General features: G+C 33.0%; 1 protein-coding gene and 1 long non-coding RNA gene across 2 annotated transcripts; one reads left to right on the top strand and one right to left on the bottom strand.

The window, feature by feature from the left end:
• Positions 1-6,423: 6,423 nt before the first annotated feature.
• On the bottom strand, positions 6,424-8,526 carry LOC113712378 (cytochrome P450 81Q32-like). Its single transcript, XM_027235807.2, has 2 exons — positions 7,459-8,526; positions 6,424-7,241 (listed from the first exon to the last, which is right to left on the bottom strand). Exons 1-2 carry the CDS (start codon positions 8,335-8,337, stop codon positions 6,612-6,614), a joined length of 1,509 nt encoding a protein of 502 aa, XP_027091608.2. The 5' UTR covers positions 8,338-8,526; the 3' UTR covers positions 6,424-6,611.
• A 6,924-nt stretch (positions 8,527-15,450) lies between these two features.
• LOC140006204 (uncharacterized) lies at positions 15,451-18,365 on the top strand. The gene is made up of 3 exons (XR_011813837.1): positions 15,451-15,682; positions 17,302-17,376; positions 18,159-18,365. It is a non-coding gene; the product is annotated as an uncharacterized lncRNA (long non-coding RNA).
• Positions 18,366-19,651: the final 1,286 nt, after the last annotated feature.

Here is a 19,651-nt window from a genome sequence, read left to right as displayed (position 1 = left end):
TGGCTTGTTTCTCATTAAATTGTTATGCACTTGATATCTCAATAGTTGCTTATTCCGCACCTGAATCCTAACAAGTGGTATCAGAGGTTGGTTGCGAGATTGGACTGCTCAAGATTCGTAGTTGGATCCTAGTTAACTATTGAGATCAAGTGGATTGGTAACTGTCACCAATTGAACAATTTAATAGGTAGTATCCTTGTTTCAATAGCTTGACAAAAAGCATTGATGGTAAAGGATGAAAAGTCGAAAAATATGGAGATGCTTGACGGTGAATCTAGGCAGGTGATTCAAGGGTCAAGGAAAAGGTGAATTCCAATGTTGATTTTGGACGTGAATCGGTGGAGACTTTCTCACACCTCCAATGGTTGATACTTCATCCCGGTGGATTTTAGATTTTTGTTATGTTTTTTGGATAGTGTGGCACGTGTCCCAAAGAAACAAGGAGATCTAATTTCTATGCGCCAAAAGACTCTGACAGATACGAGTTTTTTGTTTTAGGTGGAGTCTTGGAAACTATATGTGGCGAGACAGTCCTGAAGATGGGAAGAAGTATGGCGACTTTACCACTTAATTGCCTCAATGGTTAGGGTTAGAGCTCACAGAAGGGCATCCTAGATTGCAAGTGGTGGTGAGAAGAAATCCTGCAAAGGGAGATGGTGAATTGAGGCACCTTCTCACGAGTCAACTGCAGGTTGGACTCATGGTAACTACACATGTTCATTTGCCGATTGAATCAATTTGGTGGCAGGACTGTATTGATTCGGGTGTGTAGTTTGGTACCATATTATTTGATAGTTAAAGGCAAATGGAGTTTTTGGATGGTTTGCTAAAAGAAATATTCGCCAAGGTAGAGATTTGTTAGGAAATTGGCTTAATTTCTTTTAGTCAAGATTCCTATTTGGTGTGGGAAGTAGCTAGTTTCCTAATTGGAATTAGTTACTTGAAGTAGTAGTCAAGTAAAACCCTATTTAACTAGAATTAGATACTATTTTCTACTTTATATGAGTTTAGAAAATAGTATTGGTTTCCAATTGTTATTTGATTTTTTGACAGTAATGTTCTCTATAAATAGATAGATTGGCATACTACAAAGATACACAAGCAAACACAAGGGGTATTATGTAACCTTATACATGGGGTGTGAGAGAGGGTTTTTGGGACATGAGAGATGGTATACAAGGGTTGGGTTTTGGGTTCAAGTTGTATTCTTGTATAAGATTTTTCTCTCATAATAAAGAACAAGTTTCTCTCCGTAGATGTAGGCTCAATGGTGGAGTCAAACCACGTTAAATGTTGTGTGTCGTTTATCTTTCATACTTGTGGTTTGTTTTTCATTAAATTGTTATACATTTGATATCTCAATAGTTGTTTATTCCGCGTTTGAATCCTTACAGTTTGTTTGACATCTTGTTATATGGCTTGTTCTCGTTTACAATGGATTTCTAAATTGCACTCTAGAGTAATTCTTTAAACTAATAATGTTTACAAATCCGAAGGCTATTTTGATCTGCAAAGTGGTCAAAAGCAAATTTTGGGCATGTTTGGCAAGCAAGCTTTTTGTCAAATTTGTCTGTTACAAGTTTTTAAATTATTTTAACTATATTAATCTCAAAAAATTTCTTAAAACTTTAAAACTATGCACATCAAAATATCCAAAAATTTACACACTTCAAAAATATTTCCTACAACTCTTACAGTAAATTACAGTAAAATTTTAAACAAACACCCAAAAAACTTATTTACCAAATGGGCCTTTATTTAGTAATGCACCTTAGGATGGCATTTTAGAAACAAATAATAGGAAGAAGACAAAATGCAGGCGCTTGATCAGTCAAAATATTCTTGATTGCGGCCCCTTTTTGCACGCTGAGATTTCACATTACTCCATAAACCTCACTGAAATCCAAATAGTACGGGACAACATATATTTGATACTTTAGTGTCATCTCTTACCACTTTCGATCCGCCGTGTGGACAATCACGAGCTAATCACATGAGTTAATTTGCAGTTTAACTAAGGACCTTTTCTTTTAAAATCTTGTTCTACGTTCGCTTCTCCGTTACCATCCAATACATCCAAATCTGGAATTTTTTTTTTTTTTTTTTGTGTAAGCGGGAGGACTCGAACCCGAGACCTCTTGCTTACACTCCCTCCCCCCGTACCACCCAACCCAACCCTCCCCCCCTAAATCTGGACTTATTATATGATTAAATCTAAATTGTCAAATCATTACAAATATAAAAAGATTTTTTTTTTCAGTTTAAAAAATCCAGCCCATTTCTGGATCACTCAACCACTCATGTATTGGGTGTAAACGATCCTAGATTTGAGCTAGATTCGAGCTCGAGTGTGATGATGTATGTGGTGTTTAAGTGCTTTGTGGAAAGAGTTTTGATATTGTCAAACAAGTATAATTCATAAGGTGGTTTGTGTTCTATGGCAAACTACTAAAAATTTTTTAATAATTTTCTTGTGTTGTTCAAGCTATTAATGTAAACCAACTTTGTTACTATTATTTTCAGACTTATTCTAGAATATCTTTGTAGGAAGTTTTAAAGTTCCTCGCCTACAGTCTTAATGGATTGATTTATTTCCTTCCCTTATTGTTTCATCTTATTTTATGAGCATCTTTAATTCTTTAAATTTTTTATCTAATAAAAAATAGGGGTCATTCTCACTCAAACAAAAAATGCTTTCAGTCACCACTAATGATAATAAGTCTATCTTTCCTTATTGTAAATTTATTTCTTAATTCTTTTAGGCATGTTCAAATTCACAGTTTTTTCCCCCTAAATAGTTTATCATCTGAAGGGGTACTTTAGATATAGAATAGACTTAACGACCTCTCAAAATTAATTTAGTAATTTTAGCATATAAAATGAGATAACACCTATTATAAAAATGGAAGAATCCTTGGACAAGTTTTTAATAATAGACTAAGAAAATGCACGTTGCATTTGTCGACATTGAAACAAAATTTCTCCCTTTAGTTTTAAGATAATACTACTTAATTATCTTACTTATAAATTTCTATGATAATATTTGGAGTTGTGATGAAATCATATTTCGTTATTCAGTGAACACATCATTCTCAACAGTGTTATCCCACGTGTTTCTTAAGCACTTTTATGAATCTACCGTAGAATTGCAAAACTCATATTATTTCAAGACAATAGTTCGGTCCATTGAACTTTTAATTATTCAAACTTCAAATGTGATATAGGTTAGTTAAAATTGTATGGTTCTAAGCTTCTTTTTCTAAGAAGCTTTTATATCTTTCTTAGCACTGAGCTTGTCCTTTTTTAGAGACAAATATTTCATGTCATATTTTGCTCATTTTTGCTCTTTGTTTGCCTTGGTCATTCTCTTTATTTTACGGCCTTAGCCTTTTAGAGATAGTTTTCTCATGTGTTCTTATTGATTTTGCTAAAACATTATATAAAATCTGAGTATGAAGAGATAAAAAGTTTGTGAACACAGTTTTAAAGGCCAAATAATTGACTTTTTAGATTTAATATTAATTATAGAGCTTAATAGGTGATTCTTATATTTAAAAAAAATAAAAAAAATTACAATCTTAGTCTTTGCGTTTATTCTTTTATACAATTCGTCTTAAGTAAATATGTATTGTTATCAAAGTGATGTTTGCCATTTAATTGCACAGTCTCCTTTTTTCTTGAACCTTCTCTTAAAGTCCACTTTTGCAGTCCAATATTTTTCTTCTTAATGATTATATTGACACTGACATTTTTTAGAAGCAGTTAGACATAAATGAGAAGTTAAAAAAAAAAACAGACATAATTGAGAAGTTTATGTAGCAGATATTATTGTTTTTTTTTTAGTGTAAACAGTAGGATTCGAACCCGAGGCCTCTTGCTTACACTCCTTCCCCCGTACCACCCAACCCAACCCTCCCCCTATAGTAGATATTATTGCATTATCATTCCAGGGTAACTTATGTCAAGTTATATTTCTTTATTTTGATATGTGAAAAAAGGTTTGGTCCATCATATTTTATGTGAAACCATGATTTGATTCTCCATGTTACTGGGATGTACTTAGGTTAATTTATTCCTGGGTTGCGAATAGGCGCATTCAAGATCTTCCTTGTTGCTGTTTCATAAGGGCATACTTATGAGTTGTTATCAAGTAACATTGAATAAAAACTTTAGCAATGAGGCATATGTGCATTTAGAATCAAGATTACATGGGTGAATAATAAAAGCAAGAATACAGGGATACTTGAGATGAAGATGATAAAAGTTTCCAGGGACTTGCAAAACTGAAAATTTAAGCAAATTTGACCTTGAAATTAGTGGCACTAATAAATTGAAGTCATTTGATTAACTGATGTAGAGTTAAAAAATTAGAGTGTGAAAACGAACCCTGAAAAAAAAAATGGCTTGAATATTCTTTAAGAATTATGTGTTCTGGAGACTCCAAAATTAGTTTTGCGATCTTAATAGGTATTGGTCCTTCAACGTTCACGAAATTAGGGATGGCAACGGGGCGGGGTTGGGGCGGGAGACCCTCCCCCGTCCCCCGCCCCCGCCCCGCCTTGCCCTGCTTCCCCCGCGGGGTTAATAAAATTTTATTATATAATTTTATTATAATTAAATTTTAATAAATAATCAAGTACTAAAATATGAACACATCACCAAATTATTATTCATTGTAATTTTACAATTGAAACTCATAAAAACAATCAAACAGAAGTTATTTGAATACAATCCAATATGATGAAATAAATATAACTAAAATAGTCAAGTTTTCACTTTTAGTACAAATGCAATCACTAATTCATTATTGTGTTTGTGCTTTTTTTTTTGAGAAAAAAGTGTTATTCTATTAAGTGTAATTAGAAATTTAGTATAAATGTATTAGTAAATTTAGTATAACTAATTAATAAATTTTATTAGTAGACATGTATAATTATTCATATAATTGATAATATCAATTATATTACATAAACTACTATACATTATATAATACATATAACTAATAATATCATTATCATAAATTTATAACTAATTAACTTACATATTATATATAATTATATATATATTTTTTTTTGCGCGTGGCGGGGGGGATGGGACGGGGGTATACTCCCCCGTCCCCCGCCCCGTTTCTAAGCGGGGGGAAAAAATTCCCTCCCGCCCCCGCCCCACCCCCCGCCCCGAGAGCCCCCCGCGGGCACCCGCCCCCATTGCCATCCCTACACGAGACTGTGGATAAATTGAACTTATAATTACCTACAGACATCTTCTAAAATACCTGTCATCATTCTAAAAGAACAAATTTTTGCAAAAATTTGAAAAGTTCACAAATAAATTGAAAATTCAAAAAAATGTAAAACAAAAAAAAAATCTAATAATCTGGGATTCGAAGTGGTGAATGTGTACCTGTAACTCACGAAAAGAGTTGTATCTTCATAAATTTACTTGCAACATCAAAATTATGCATATCTAATACATCAAACAGATATATGAAAAACTTGAAAGCTTTATACACCGCCAACAAAAATTTGACAAAGAAAAAAGTATGCCAAAGGAAGTTAAACATGTAAAAGTTTTGAGTGAATGTGAAATAAAAGAGACTGATACCAATAAAAGAGTTCTTAAGCTAACTTAGCAACGGTTTTGGTGGATAAATTGAAGATGGTGATACACTGAGTTATGACATAGAAAGGAAATTCACTGTCGAACTTAAACTTGAATTTGAGCTTAGCTAATTTTCTTTGAAGTCTAGCTCGAGTTACCCACAATTGGGTTCGAGTTAGCTCGATAACCTCGCTACTCATGAGTAGATGTGCTAAAATGAGTGATTTGGGTGGTTTGGGCGGTCATAATTAAGTAGTTGGTATAATTAAGTCAATTCATTTATACCCATTTAATAAATGAGTATAGATATACCCAATTATCTATTTATGAGTCACTTACAATTCTACTTTTTTTTGCATGCTATTTGATAAGAAATAACGGTATTTATTGTTATTAAATTGATTAGAAATTCAAATTTATTTGCTTAACACTAATTAAAAATTGAGTTTAAGTGTCTAATTATTTTTAAATGGATACAAATGGATGAATCGAGTCAACTCACTATTCACTAATTAAATGAATTTAATTGGGTACTCATTTAAATTTATTCAAAATTAGTGGGTGAGTTTGAGCCGATCATTGGTGGGCGGATTTGGACGAATCAATATAATTGGATTTTGATTGACATCTCTACTCATAAGACATTCTTTTTGCTTGTTTTGTTGAAGCCCCAAAACCACTTTATGTAACAACAAAGAAACGCAGTTAAGGTTGAAGATTTTCTATAATTACAAATGTGGAAAACCAAAGACCTCGAGTAGATGCACTTACAGTGAATTGAAAAGACCAATATTAAAAGCAAAAAGAAAAAGCCAAACACGGTTTAGTTCAAAGCCTATTTAATATTTAATAACTGCATAGACTGAAAGATTTTCATGCTTATATTCTCCTTCCTCTTATTTTCACTTTTTTTCACACTTTGCAATAGGTGCACCTTTGTAGTTTGAGCTTTAAGTATTTCAGATAGTATTATGATACAATCTTCAAAAGCCACCAGTCATGTTCTTTAGTCAAAGCTGAGAAACCAATTCAATCATGGATGAGCGTGGCCTGAACAATGCTTCCAAAGGCTTGGCCTTGTCCAAAGTTATACCAGATTTTTCTTCTAAATCCACCAATTGAGGCCCTACTCTTTCCCAATCAAAACATTGTAGCATTGTTCCCAACGTCAGGCTAATAAATCTCATGCCTAAGGCAGCACCTGGACAAGCCCTCCTACCTTTTCCAAATGGAATAAATTTGAACCCTTCATCGCAAGCCCCTTCATTAATTCCCTCAAACCTTTCTGGCTTAAACTTGGCTGGCTCTTCCCAAACCTTCGGATCTCTGTGAATAGCCCAAGCATTTACTAACAAAGTTGTGCCTTTAGGAACTTTGAAGCCTCCTATGGTGCAATCCTCAGATGAATAATGAGGCAAAAGAGTTGGTGCTGCAGGAAAAAGTCTAAGTGTTTCTTTGATTATGCAACGCAAATATGGCAATTTGGAGAGATCTGAATCCTCAATCAATTGCCCTGATTGTGTAACGTTGTTGTCTATTTCACTCCTTGCCTTCTTCAATACCTGGGGGTGGTTTAGCATAAGGGACATAGCCCACTCCATGGTCAGAGCTGAAGTGTGTACTCCAGCAGTGAACATAATCTAGAAGAACAACAAGGCATGTATTGTCAAAATGAATGTAAAGCCCAACATAAGAGATTACCAGCTAGAAGAGGAGTTCACTGACTAATTGGAGAAAAGGTTGATTTGCATTAAAAAAAAATGAAATATGAAAATAGAAACCGGATATAAAGAGCAATAATTACCAAAGCAAAAAATATTATGTTAAGGAGAAAAGAGAAATGGCAAGTTGGCTTACTAGTATGATCCCTTTGACAGTTTCATCAGTTAAGAATTCAGGTTCAGCATCTTGAAGGGACAGCAATGCTTGGATAACAGTTCTTCTCTGCTCAGTCGAGCATGAGCCACCTTCACCTTCCTTTTTCCTAGTTTGATCAATGAGATCCCTGAATAATTTGTCCCTCTTTTGCTGTAAATTGCTCAAATTTTTCTCCAACCCTCGAAATCCAATCCATCTCAAGACAGGGACATAATCACAAATACCCATGAAGGAGATCAGCGAAAACAAATCAGCTGTTTTATCAGATGGCCATTTTTTTCCTGCAAGCATTTTCATGATCACATTGAATACCAAATCCAAGAACACAGAGTTCATGTTTACATCTTTCCACACTTTGTCATCAGAGTTCATTGAGAACAATTTCCTGACACTGAAACGGATTTCCTCTGTCCAGATTGAGGAAAAGTTGTGGAGACTAGCGGAAGAAAAAATATGGATGGTGGTAACACGGCGGAGATTTCGCCAGTGGTCTCCATAAGGAGAGAATCCGATAGTACTGTTGTTGTAGCCAAGGATTTTGCCAGAAATGGACCCTGGTCGGTTAGCAAAGATAACATCATTAGTCTTACTGAAGCATTCCTCTGCAAGAGATGGTGAGGAAACAACAAGTATAGGACGAATCCCAAATCGAAGGGAAATCAGGGGGCCGTATTTGATGGAGAGAAGTTGAAGAGCACGGTGAGGGGCAGCTTTCAGGAGGTGCAGATGGCCTAGAATTGGGAGAGCTGGTGGACTTGGAGGCTTTAGAGTTCTCTTGTTTTCTTGAAGGTGTTTTATAGCAACTAAGACTACCAAGAAACTGAGAACTAGGATGCTATAGATGACTTCCATGATCATTAACAGGAAACAAGGGAGGTATTTTTTGCTTTTGAAGATGGATGCAGATTTACATCACTATCAAGTGTAAATGAATCATTATCCGCTGAAATGAATCCAAAAGGATAAGGTCACCGTACAGGCCAGTTTGTTGCCTTCCTTATTGATTTTTTTTTTTGCTTTGGCTTGGCTCTTTATGACTTTTTTGAGATTGGTGCTCAATAGCTTTGGTGAGAAAACATGAAGTCTTGACAAAATTGGCCCCTTTTCAATAATCTGTACATCATCTCAATTTTGTTGATTTTTTGTATCTAAATTAGTGAAACAATGATTTTTTTTTTTTTTTAAATAAACAGATACATCTTTTTTTTCGAAAACGATAATTCTGATACATCAGTAATTCTTTTCTAGACTTAGTGTGGGTAACGTGTTGTTCTCAAATATGAATATTACTAACTTAATTCTTTTTAAGACTAAGAGAAAACGGTTCTTTTAATTTAACTTATTTTAAAGTATATTGAATTGAATGATAATTGTTAAAGAAATTTAGTGTAACTTAACCAAACAGGAATATACATGAATTCAAAGTTAGATGAAAATATTTTGAGAAATATGTTGAAACTATGTTGCAGCGAGATAATAGTGTAAACCAATGTCTCGACGGATTAAAACAAAAAGAGTTATCATTTTTTGTGAGACTTAAAACTTTTCATGATTACCCAAAAAAAAAATGACAAAAACACCAAACTTGTTATGAAACAAATACAAATAGATGTGGATGTCCATTCAATTCCCCTAGAGGATTAATACATGTATTTTCCCCCTAGATTAATGTGATACACTTATCTTCTCATGAAACAACTCAATTTTATCATCTTGATGTACTATTCCATGTATAAGTATTAAAGTTAGTTAATGTATTATTCATTCTGCTTTCCGTAAAACTAGATGTTATTCCAACCTCATTTGCAATCTTGTGAACTCCAAACAAACTAGTGAATAAAAGTATAAATTTCTCTCTACTTTCACTACCAACAAATATATACGTATTAGTATCAGTTATACAATAAAACTACGTATGCTGGTGCACGAGATAGTTCCTACTCTTTTTGGGCCACGTTTATATTTATCCTGGCAAACAACATCGATTTAAGTGTATAATAAAAGGAAAATAGGAATGCGAAAAACCATTGTAATTTTGAAAGCCACAAAAAACTCTTTAACTGTAATTTTTCTCAATCGTCATCCTATATCGTTAACCCTATAGCTTAGATATTTGACTTGTGATTTTTATACACTTTCACGAATATTTAAAATCCCGAACAATACATGTAACGACCAAGGGACCTTTATATATGTTTATAACTTTCAATGACTGAGGGAGTTTTGTGTTTGTTTATAATTTTAGAAGTTACGGTGTCTTTCGTGCTGCTGAAAATAACATCACTCAAATTTGGCCCATTCAAGTGAAGGAGTCTAGATCCCTACTACCGTAGTTATTTTTTCATGTTCCCACCAGCCAATTTAAATTTTGGGATAATTGGGAGAAAGGGAATAGAAAGATTTAAAATTTAAAAGAAGGTGTAAGTTTTGGAAAATTTATGAATGACGTTTGAGTTTTTTTTTTTTTCTTTTTTTTTTTTTTTAATATAGGCGGGATGTCTCGATTCCAGGACATTTCACTTACATTCCCTTCCTTCTAACATCCAATCCATCCCTACCCCTTGCATGAGGTGCGAGTTAATGGTCATGAACTATTAAAAGAAATATTGTAAGTATAATAAGAAAATTACCCTTATGTGCACATATTGCGACTTGTATGTGTGTAATTTGATTATACCTATACACAGCTGTATCAATTTAGATGTGCATATTTGGATTTATGTACATTTTACCAAACTACATATTTTTATCATTTAGGTGCATATTATTGTTCGATAAGATGCACATTTCAAAAAAGAATTTTTTTGCTCTTGACAAAGTGTACATTGTTACAAGTGTGATTTAATTACTTAGCCAAAAATCTGTTCGTTTGGTGAATAGTAGTAACCCATACCCCATCCACAAACTTAATAAAAGTTTCGCCCTACTTATGAAATTGGGATAATTTCAATGACAATTTTACTGCCCTCCCCCAAGATTCTTAAAATATCACTTACCCTCCCCCGGTCAACCAATTGGAATTCAATGCTTACCACATCAATGGTCAAATGACTTTATTACCCTGCAACTTGGGAAATTTTACATAGTTGTATGGAGAGATAGTTGAGCCACTTGTACTCCCATAATTTGGAATGTAAAAAAGCTTGAAAATCTTGAATACCAAATTTTATAACAATAATTGTTAACATTTTAAATTCTTTTTCTAATTTTAGTAGTTCTTGTAATTTCTTCCCCCAAAAAAGATTAAAATTTATATTGAGAGATTATTATTTCATAAGTTTTTTTTATAAAAATAACAAGATGAATACAAAAATGCACAAAAAGGATAAATTGTTAAAATATGTTTACAAATAAATTTTATTAAGTTTAGATAAAGTGTAACTGCACATAATCTATTCTCTCCCTATTTTCAATTTTTTTTCTTTTTCTTTGTATACATAATTCCAAAAAGATTGTTTAAAATGATTTTCTCCACTTTGATTTACTTATTTTCCATTAAAGTCATTTCCATTCTATTCATGCAAACATTGCCTGAGAGTTGTTTTTTTTGTTACAAATGATAGAAATTTCTTAGTAATCATGTGAAATAATGGACCTTGTAAGTAAAAGAAATAATTCAAAACAATATTTGATCATATTTTATATTTTTTATTTAATGTGGCATTTTTCTTGAAAAGGTCATACTTAGTCTTATTTAATTCTTACTCAAAATCTTCCAAATTTCACCACTAAGAATTGAGGAATTCAATGTGTAAATATTGATTCTAAATTAATAAAATTTCCTTCCAATTCTTTGATTTTGCGAGCCATTGTTATTGAATTCTAGTGGGCTCATGCTAGTATTGTAATTTGCCTTACTTACACTGACACATTCTAACTATGGTTTTTATTTTCTATTCTTAACTAATAATCCCTTTTGATTCTAAGTCAACCAACTAGTAATTAGTTGAGGGGCACTTTTGTATGAAATATTTTTCTCACTCTTGAAATCATTTTTTTATTATTAATTTTTTTGAATTGCGCTAATTTGTTACAAGAAAATTTAGTTTTAAGAGAGGTTAGTGATATATTTAAAACTTTAGGGGAAGACAGTGAAACTATCAGAAACCTTAGGGGAGGTTTCTAAAATTATCCCTATGAAATTTGAATGTTCCTATATTCTCATTTTCCAAAATTTCAACTTACATTTTAGCCAACCTCCTACCCCACCAAAGTTGGATTTTATCAAAAGGAGGCCAGCACACATCGTCCTCTGCTGCATTATCATGCTTTTTATGTCTTGGTTAGAAAACTCTGAGCTTTGCTTACCCAATAAATGGCTCTAACTGATTCCAGCTAGCCTTACCAACTAATTGAGTTAAATTTCAGCTCAAAACCAAGATCCTATCAAGCAGGAGCCTAGCACGAGCTCATTTTGGATGAATTTTGCACTGAGAAAATACAGAGGTCCCTTACACAGCATTTCTTTCGCATTGTCCCCTGAGCTCTGTAATCAAAATCAATCTAATTGCAGACACAGTTTGACAAGAGTAAACGCGGTACTTGTGAACTATTGAGAGTCGTCACAGCAAGAATATATACATACAAAATAGAATTGTCAATAGGGTTGAGCTTGCTATACTAATTATGTACATATGAATGTACTATGCAGCGAAAATCTAAATAGACTTACCTCTAACCATCATTATTAAGTACAAATTGGTCTCTCCTCATCTCTTTGACTCTTTCTTGTCTATTCCAATATATATATATATATATATATATATATATATAGAAGAAAAAGTTAGAGTAAGGAGTTTCTAGTCTATACCTAATCAGAGAGTGTAGTGTTGATGGGATACCATAGGCTATTTATAGGTTAGGCCAGGAACCCTTACTAGCAATTATCAAAATCTCTAGGGTTTCCTTCCATCAAAAAAATCTTGTCATAATCCATAATCTTTTCTGACTAATTGATTGATTTGGTTGGTTAATTGATTGAATCATATATCAATTAGCAAAAGATATCAATCAATCATTAACAAATGGAAAATACTAATTAATTATTGAAAATATCAATCAATTAATTAGGATATCAATTAATTTAGAATCAATCATATGGGTCACAATTGCCTCTAAAAGAGGCAAGTTTTACTTTCTTCCACTTGACCCACATGAAATAGTCAGTTAACATATGAGTGATTAGATACTTAAAATGGCCATAAGTTTTGTTTGTCACTCACCAAATTCAACAATTATGTAATAGTCGTTTAATCAGAAAATAATAATACATGAATCATGGCGATTATGTTCTCATGACAAACACTTCCTTCTATGTATTACAATATATTATACTTTCTAATCAAGTGCTTTAAAAAAATTTTATGAATAACTTCATATAAGTTATTCAGGATTCAACTTTATGGATCACATGATCTTTACTTTATACATGAACAATAATGTGCACAAAATCATGTAAACATAAGTATTTTGAGTGTCTAGACAACAACAATAGTTTTAGAATGATAGCAAAATACTAAATGACCTAGTGAGTTCTATATGAGTTATTTGATCATTAACAACTTACCCGGCAACCTTTAATTGTTGATCAACAATAATAACACCTTGATGTGTACTCAATAGCTACATTTTACTTTCTAAATAACTATTGAATACCTTGTGTCGACCTGAATGTCTTGACTTCCACTCTTTTATGTATACATAATGAAAGGGTATAATCAAATCAAATATCTATATTAGCCAAAATACAATATCGACAAACTTTAGGCCAAACAATAGATGCCTGTAGTACAACTTCATAGCGTTCTTGGTGAATTTATATTCATTCCAATGCATGATGTGAACATTATGCAATTGTTCACTATTATTATTTAAAAGTAATATTTGTTCTTTATTACCAAGGAACTCTTGCATGAAGGTTCTAAGACAGATTAACTATCTTTTACATTCTATTTTGTGAATATTAATGATAGAAGGGTTTCACAAATATCATGATTGAGAAAAACTCTCATAGTATTACTCCCACTAACCTTAATGTATATTAATTTACTAGAAAAATTCTTCTAAGATCAAATGAAGAACAAATTAATATACTATTGAGGAGCAATAATTTGGTTTAAATTACATTCTCTACCATGGTGACACATGTATATGCCTAATTATCAAGAATTGCGTTAAGGACATTCATTTTCATATTTATCTAATGTATCTCTAATAGTGAGTTACTAGTGCCATAATTACCCCAAATATAATCTCTCAAATTTGGTAGAGATTTTGTGGTAATTTGTGACACTATTCTTGAAACACGGAGATTTCTCCATTTGCACCTCATGAAAACATTACACAATTCATCCTTAAACTCTTGTAGATATACAACATAGTAATTAAAGAACTTCAATTTTTTATAGAGAACATTTTTCCTCCCGCTGTCTATAAGATAACTCAACCAGTGGGTTCAATGTAGATTTACTTCATGTGTTTATTTGACAAGGAATTTTTCATTCGATTGCTTATCTAAAATAATTAAATAATAATTTTGAGAAAAGCTATCAATTTTCCATATTCAAAGGAGTCAAATATGAATCCTTACCTTTTCAATACTCCATTCCAGAGTCAAAACACTCCCACTTACTTCATGCTCTTAAGAAATTTAAATCTTCAGTTCTAATAATTTTTGAAGTGTAAAAGAATCTAAATTTCTTGGAGCAAGATAGTCTTGTTTCTTTTGTATAGTTTCTTTATGTGTAGGTTGATCACCCTCACAAAACTAAACATAATATCTTAAACTTGATTTTCATCCATATCATAATCAAAGTGGCGTTTAAATAATTTTGGAAGAAATTGTTTAAGAATATACTTCAATTTCAAGGCATTACGCACAAGATATAAATATTGCCAATATGCTATATCCACAAGTATCTCATTATTTCCTTAAAGTACACCATTGGATGAAACCAATCAAGCATTGCTTTTACTCATTAGCAATGTTTCCTATTTAATGAGCACAAATAGGATAGCCCTTTTTTTTTGGTGTGCCTTCATTTTATTTTCTATCCTTCTGTGAGGACCCGAAATTTTTTATTTTATTTTATCGAATATTAGTAGTTTGTTTAAATATTTATTTACTCATTTTTCTCCAAATTATTTATTTCCATCATTTAAAATCCATTTATATGGAACGACGCCTCTTTTATATTTTTAAAAGAGTTTTGTTGGAAAAATTCACTCTTCGAAAACTCGTTTAGTTCGAAACAACGAGTGCACGTTTTTCGAGACTATATTTGAATCGAGAGTGTATTAATATTGGAGAATTAAGAACGATCAATAATAGATTAAGAAAGGATAATTGAGGAATTAATACTCAATTCACGTGAGGACTCGTAAAATTATTATTTTTAAACCCCTAATTTTGGCTCAATTAATTATCTATTTGGATTTTTGCCCGAATATTATTTTCTATCCTTATTAGACCTAAATATATGGTTTTATAGCTTCGTTATATTTTTAAAGTGTCTCGTTTCAAAAAAAATTATTTTCTTAGAAGTTTGTTTAGTGAAAAAGTGAAAACGTGTCTGAAAACTTTAGCCAATTAGGAGTACAATAAGCTCAAAAATTTAAGACATATACAATGGTCCTAAAATAGGCAATTTTAGGTTTAAATATTGAAGTGATAGTTAGTGGTACGATCGTTATAAGATTTTCTCAAAGGTTTCAATTTTATTGCGCCTAAATTAGAAATACGCGTTTTCACGTGCGCGCTTAATTGAGGGATTTTGGACCATTATTTTGGGACAATTAAGAATGAATAATATTTATATGAATGTAAGTGCCCTAGAGGTTTAGTGCACTAGTGCAACAAACGTAAGAGAAATCGAACACAAAACCCGCGCGTAGGGCACTAGTTGTAATTGATTTGACGTATTTAATATATTAGACGTCAAGCGTCTTATGTACGCAAAGGAACCAGCAATCTCATTTCATTTCTGCAAAGTTTCATGGCCGGATAGCAGCAGCAAAAGGGACAACCGAAACCTTCAACATTTCTTCTTCCAAAACTCATGCAAATCACCACCGAATTCTAAAAATTTAGCACCACTTAGCCTAAGTCTTGGACAACACATTTAGCTGGAAAAGGGAGGAGCTTTCACGGTTCTTCAAGCTTCAAAGGGGCCGAAACTTCTGTCCTAACCAGCCATCAAAGTAGGTAGTAATCCATCACCTTAAACTTGTCTTTTGGAGTTTGATTTATGCATTTGAGCTAGAATCGTCACTTTAGTAGCTTGTATTGTTGGGAAAATTGTTAAACGTGGGCTCTATGAACTCCCACTTTGGGTTGATGGCTGTGATGATGTTTGATGATGGTTTTGTTGCTGAATTAGAGCTTAAGGAAGTAGATTAAAGGTGCTTTGTTACCAGAAACGTTATTGAACTCTTGAAACAAAAAGTTTCCATTTTACCCCTGCTCTGTTCGGTCATTCTAATGCAGAAACTGAGGATTTAATGGCCTGATTATGTTTTTTACATGTTGTAGCAGTTGTGTACAAATTTTCGTTGAAAAATACTGAGTTTTGGTGGGTCAAACGAATTTATTTCCAAAGCTAGTAATGTGGGAAAACGGTTGCCGTCATAACCAGACCAGTGTTCGTGTTTCATCCATAACTCCGTACTCCGACGTCGAAATCAAGTGCCGTTAGTGGCATTTGAAACTAGATGTTCCCATGTTTCCAACGGTGTATAGTGCACATTCTGGTTTCATGTGTGTGAGCCACACCATTCATCTGAAGTCGGCTGTCCTGTTTCTCCGTTCTGCCGAAATGATTTGATGATGCTGCAACTTTAGGCTTAATTTCGAACCAGTTGCATGCTGAAACTTGAAACAATTTCTTCTGTGAAATTTTAGCCCTATGAATGTATTTTCTAACACTATCAACCATTCCCAATTCCGAGTTAAATGGAGGGAGTTATGATCAAAATACGGCGACTGCCTCATTTTTGAAACCTTAGATTTGGACAGATTGCCTTAAGGATTTTTCCAAACTTTGGTTGATTGATTAACCACCTTTCCGAGGGTATTTTTCCATGAAATTTGATAGAGAGATACCCTTCATATGGGAGTATTATACTACAAAATTTGGTGTCAATTCAAGTCCGTTTCGACACTTAACAAAAGGTCCAAAGTCGGAACCAAATCTGGAAATTTTGTAACAGTCTTGAATTTTTCCCAACTTTGAGCTACCATATCTTGGTGATCGAAACTCCGATTCTTGAACCGCTTGTTCTGTCCGAAACCTTACTTGCACCTCTAATTGAGCTACAAATTTCAAGGGCTGGTTTACAACGAGTGAATTCTGCTGAATTTTCAAAGTTAGCGAAAAACCAACCCCGGCTCAATCCTGGGTGATTTGGAACAGAAACTTTAAGCTCATTTTTGAACAACTTCCACTTAGATTCATGGAAAAGTGTCTTCTAAGAACTTTTAGTACTTTGGAAGAGGTTTCCAACGGTATCAAGTTTTCCAATTTTCGACATGTGGAATCTGAGATACGATTTTTTCAAAATATCGTATTAAAACTGAAATTTTCTGAATTTCAAGGAAATGGAGTTTTTCAAGTATTCCTTATTCCTTCGATAATACTTGAATGTTTATGCTTGATTTCCAAGATAACAAAACTCGATTGCTCTTGTACATTAAGAAACTCCACTTGAACCTCGATTTACTAGTAATTGAGGTTCATTTTCATGAAATTTTCCCAGATTGTACTAGTGCACAATCTTCCTTGATAATTGGGATGTGTGAATGATAATTCACTATTAAATGCTCAGGCGCTCAAGAGGACCTTCCAGAGGATCTCACGGGAGACGCCTAAACCATCATTTGAACTCGCTACTTGAATCACTGTGAGTGTCAAGTGCATGAACTTGTTGTTAAGTGGTTATCTGTTTCTTATCCGTTATGTAAATTTGAAATTTGAGACGAGGGTGTACTTTATCGCACTCGTTCTCTTTCAAATGAAATTATATTCGAATTTTGCTATGTGAATTCGTATCGAACTTGTACATGGTAATGTGGATGTGATTTGTACATGTGATTCGTAAATGTGATCCGTATTTGTGATTCCTATTTGGAATCGTCGATTTGAGCGTTGCTCATCGACTTATATTCGTATTCGTATTCATATTCGGGGGACGCCCAAAACTCGTTGGCTAACTTTGCGAATCGAGCCAGCATGGGCTTGGTCGATAAGCTTAGCAAACCATGAGATATTCGTAGAGCATGATCTATTGGAGAGATCTTGCTCGGCATTACTCGTGCAGTATTGCCATGATATACTCGAGTATTATCAAAAACTTTGATGAGCGGGCCCGGTAAGGGGGTGTAACGGTGACGGGATTCGAAGAAAAGTGGTGTATCTACGGATTTGATACTTATGTGGTTGACGGAGTGTCAACGTGAGATGTGATCAAGACTTCGACTCGACTGCATGGAATTTAGCTCCTGAGAGCTACAGTATCCTTGAATTGTTTCTGTTTATTTTTCCTATTCGAAATGTGAATTATTCGAATTTGATAGCCTTACCTACAATGTAATTGTTGTCGCTACTTGGATTATGTGTTTGCATGTGTGTTTTCTTGGCCTCACTGAGTATTGGCTCATCCTATTAGTTTGTTTTCCTTAACAGGTTGGATTGGAAGATTTTGGTAAAGCCGACTAGATTATACTTTTGATTGGAATCGGAGCTGTAAATGTGTAGTCGACTTTTAATGGTTGCATTTTGGAACTTGATGTATCTTTTGTGAACATGATGTAAGATTTAAATATTTAGTTAAGGAAGCGACTTTTCTTTATTTTGACTCGTAGTATTTGGTATGTATCGTTAAGTTCGATTTGATTTGTCTTGAGTCCTGGCGAGAGTTGGGCAGGCGTCTCGCGGATACCCTTGGGTTCGCCCTTGGGAGAAGTGGGGGGGGCGTCACACCTTCAAATTTCAAATTTCCTTTCTCGTTTGAATACTTGCATAGGTATCAAATATTAATTCTTTATCAAATAAGAAAGGAGTTTGTATTTGATGAATAGTTATCTAATAATGAGATAAATATCCCTCACCAATAAAAAAGGATAGCAAATAATTCACAAAATTTTAGTGTTATAATGAAACTCTTATGGCATCCATAATGGTTGAGTAGTCTCTTTACTTATGCAGTCTACTTAAAATATCATAGTTAATAAATCTAAAATCTTTAAAAATTTATGATTTATCAACTCTTTATTTTTTATTGAGATATATGTCAATTTCCTATGCCAAAATTTATGGAGTTTCCCCTAGTGATAAACATATTTGCTGCCAATATAATTATTGTGGTCAAGTGTAGCATTTTGCTCAATTCAAAAGATGGTACTGGAAACTTTAGAATTAATAACTTCACTATTTTCAAAATCTACTACTGGATAATGAGGTTCGTAATCATACCCGCTAGTAATTAATTTGAAAATAAAAAGTTTAAAGTAATAAGAAAATAATGTATTAGAAAAATAAATTTTCTTGAAATGAGAATACATCACTTTATGTGAATATTTTTAGTTTCTATAAAGAAACTTTTGTTCACTTTGCATATAATCAGAAACTTATTATACTAGCAATGCAAATTCACAAACTTTAGCCAATTCACGAATATATCACAAGTTATAACACTCAACAATTGAGATTTTCTTTTGAGTTACTTTCTCTCAAGGTAAAGCATCAAGTATTACTCTCTTACAAATAATATTGGTCTTTATTGTTGTTTGACTTACTAAGAACAAAATTACGTTTTTTTACATTTCTTCTTCATGAAGGTTAAGTTTCTCTTATTTCTTAACCTCTTTATTCTTTTTTAATACACATGGTTAAACAAGTGATTAACCATATATCTTTATGTGTATTATAAAGGTTTGAATGGCTAAGAAATTATTTATGAAAGAATCAAGAATGAAATGCAACAGAAATAACTCAATCTCAACTTGATGGGACTTTAATTCACGATATAGCAAAATTCTCATCTTTTCAAAATACACTTTAATATTTAAGTGTCACAAAAGAAAGCCTTCTAATGGTGCTAGTTAAAACTTGCAATAATTTCTTTATGACTTTCATGCAAGATTTAACTATAAATAATTAGGATTTGAACCCTATTT

The sequence above is a fragment of the Coffea arabica genome, chromosome 1c (genome assembly GCF_036785885.1).
Source record: "Coffea arabica cultivar ET-39 chromosome 1c, Coffea Arabica ET-39 HiFi, whole genome shotgun sequence".
Classification (NCBI taxonomy): domain Eukaryota; kingdom Viridiplantae; phylum Streptophyta; class Magnoliopsida; order Gentianales; family Rubiaceae; genus Coffea; species Coffea arabica.
This window is presented reverse-complemented; position numbering and strand designations above follow the sequence as displayed.

Bases quoted from the DNA above. Each gene is read 5' to 3' on its own strand.
- LOC113712378 (XM_027235807.2), bottom strand. From the start codon at position 8,337: ATGATCATGGAAGTCATCTATAGCATCCTAGTTCTCAGTTTCTTGGTA. The intron at 7,242-7,458 runs GTAAGCCAACTT...TTGTTCTTCTAG, and splicing joins CTGTCAAAGGGATCATACTA to ATTATGTTCACTGCTGGAGT.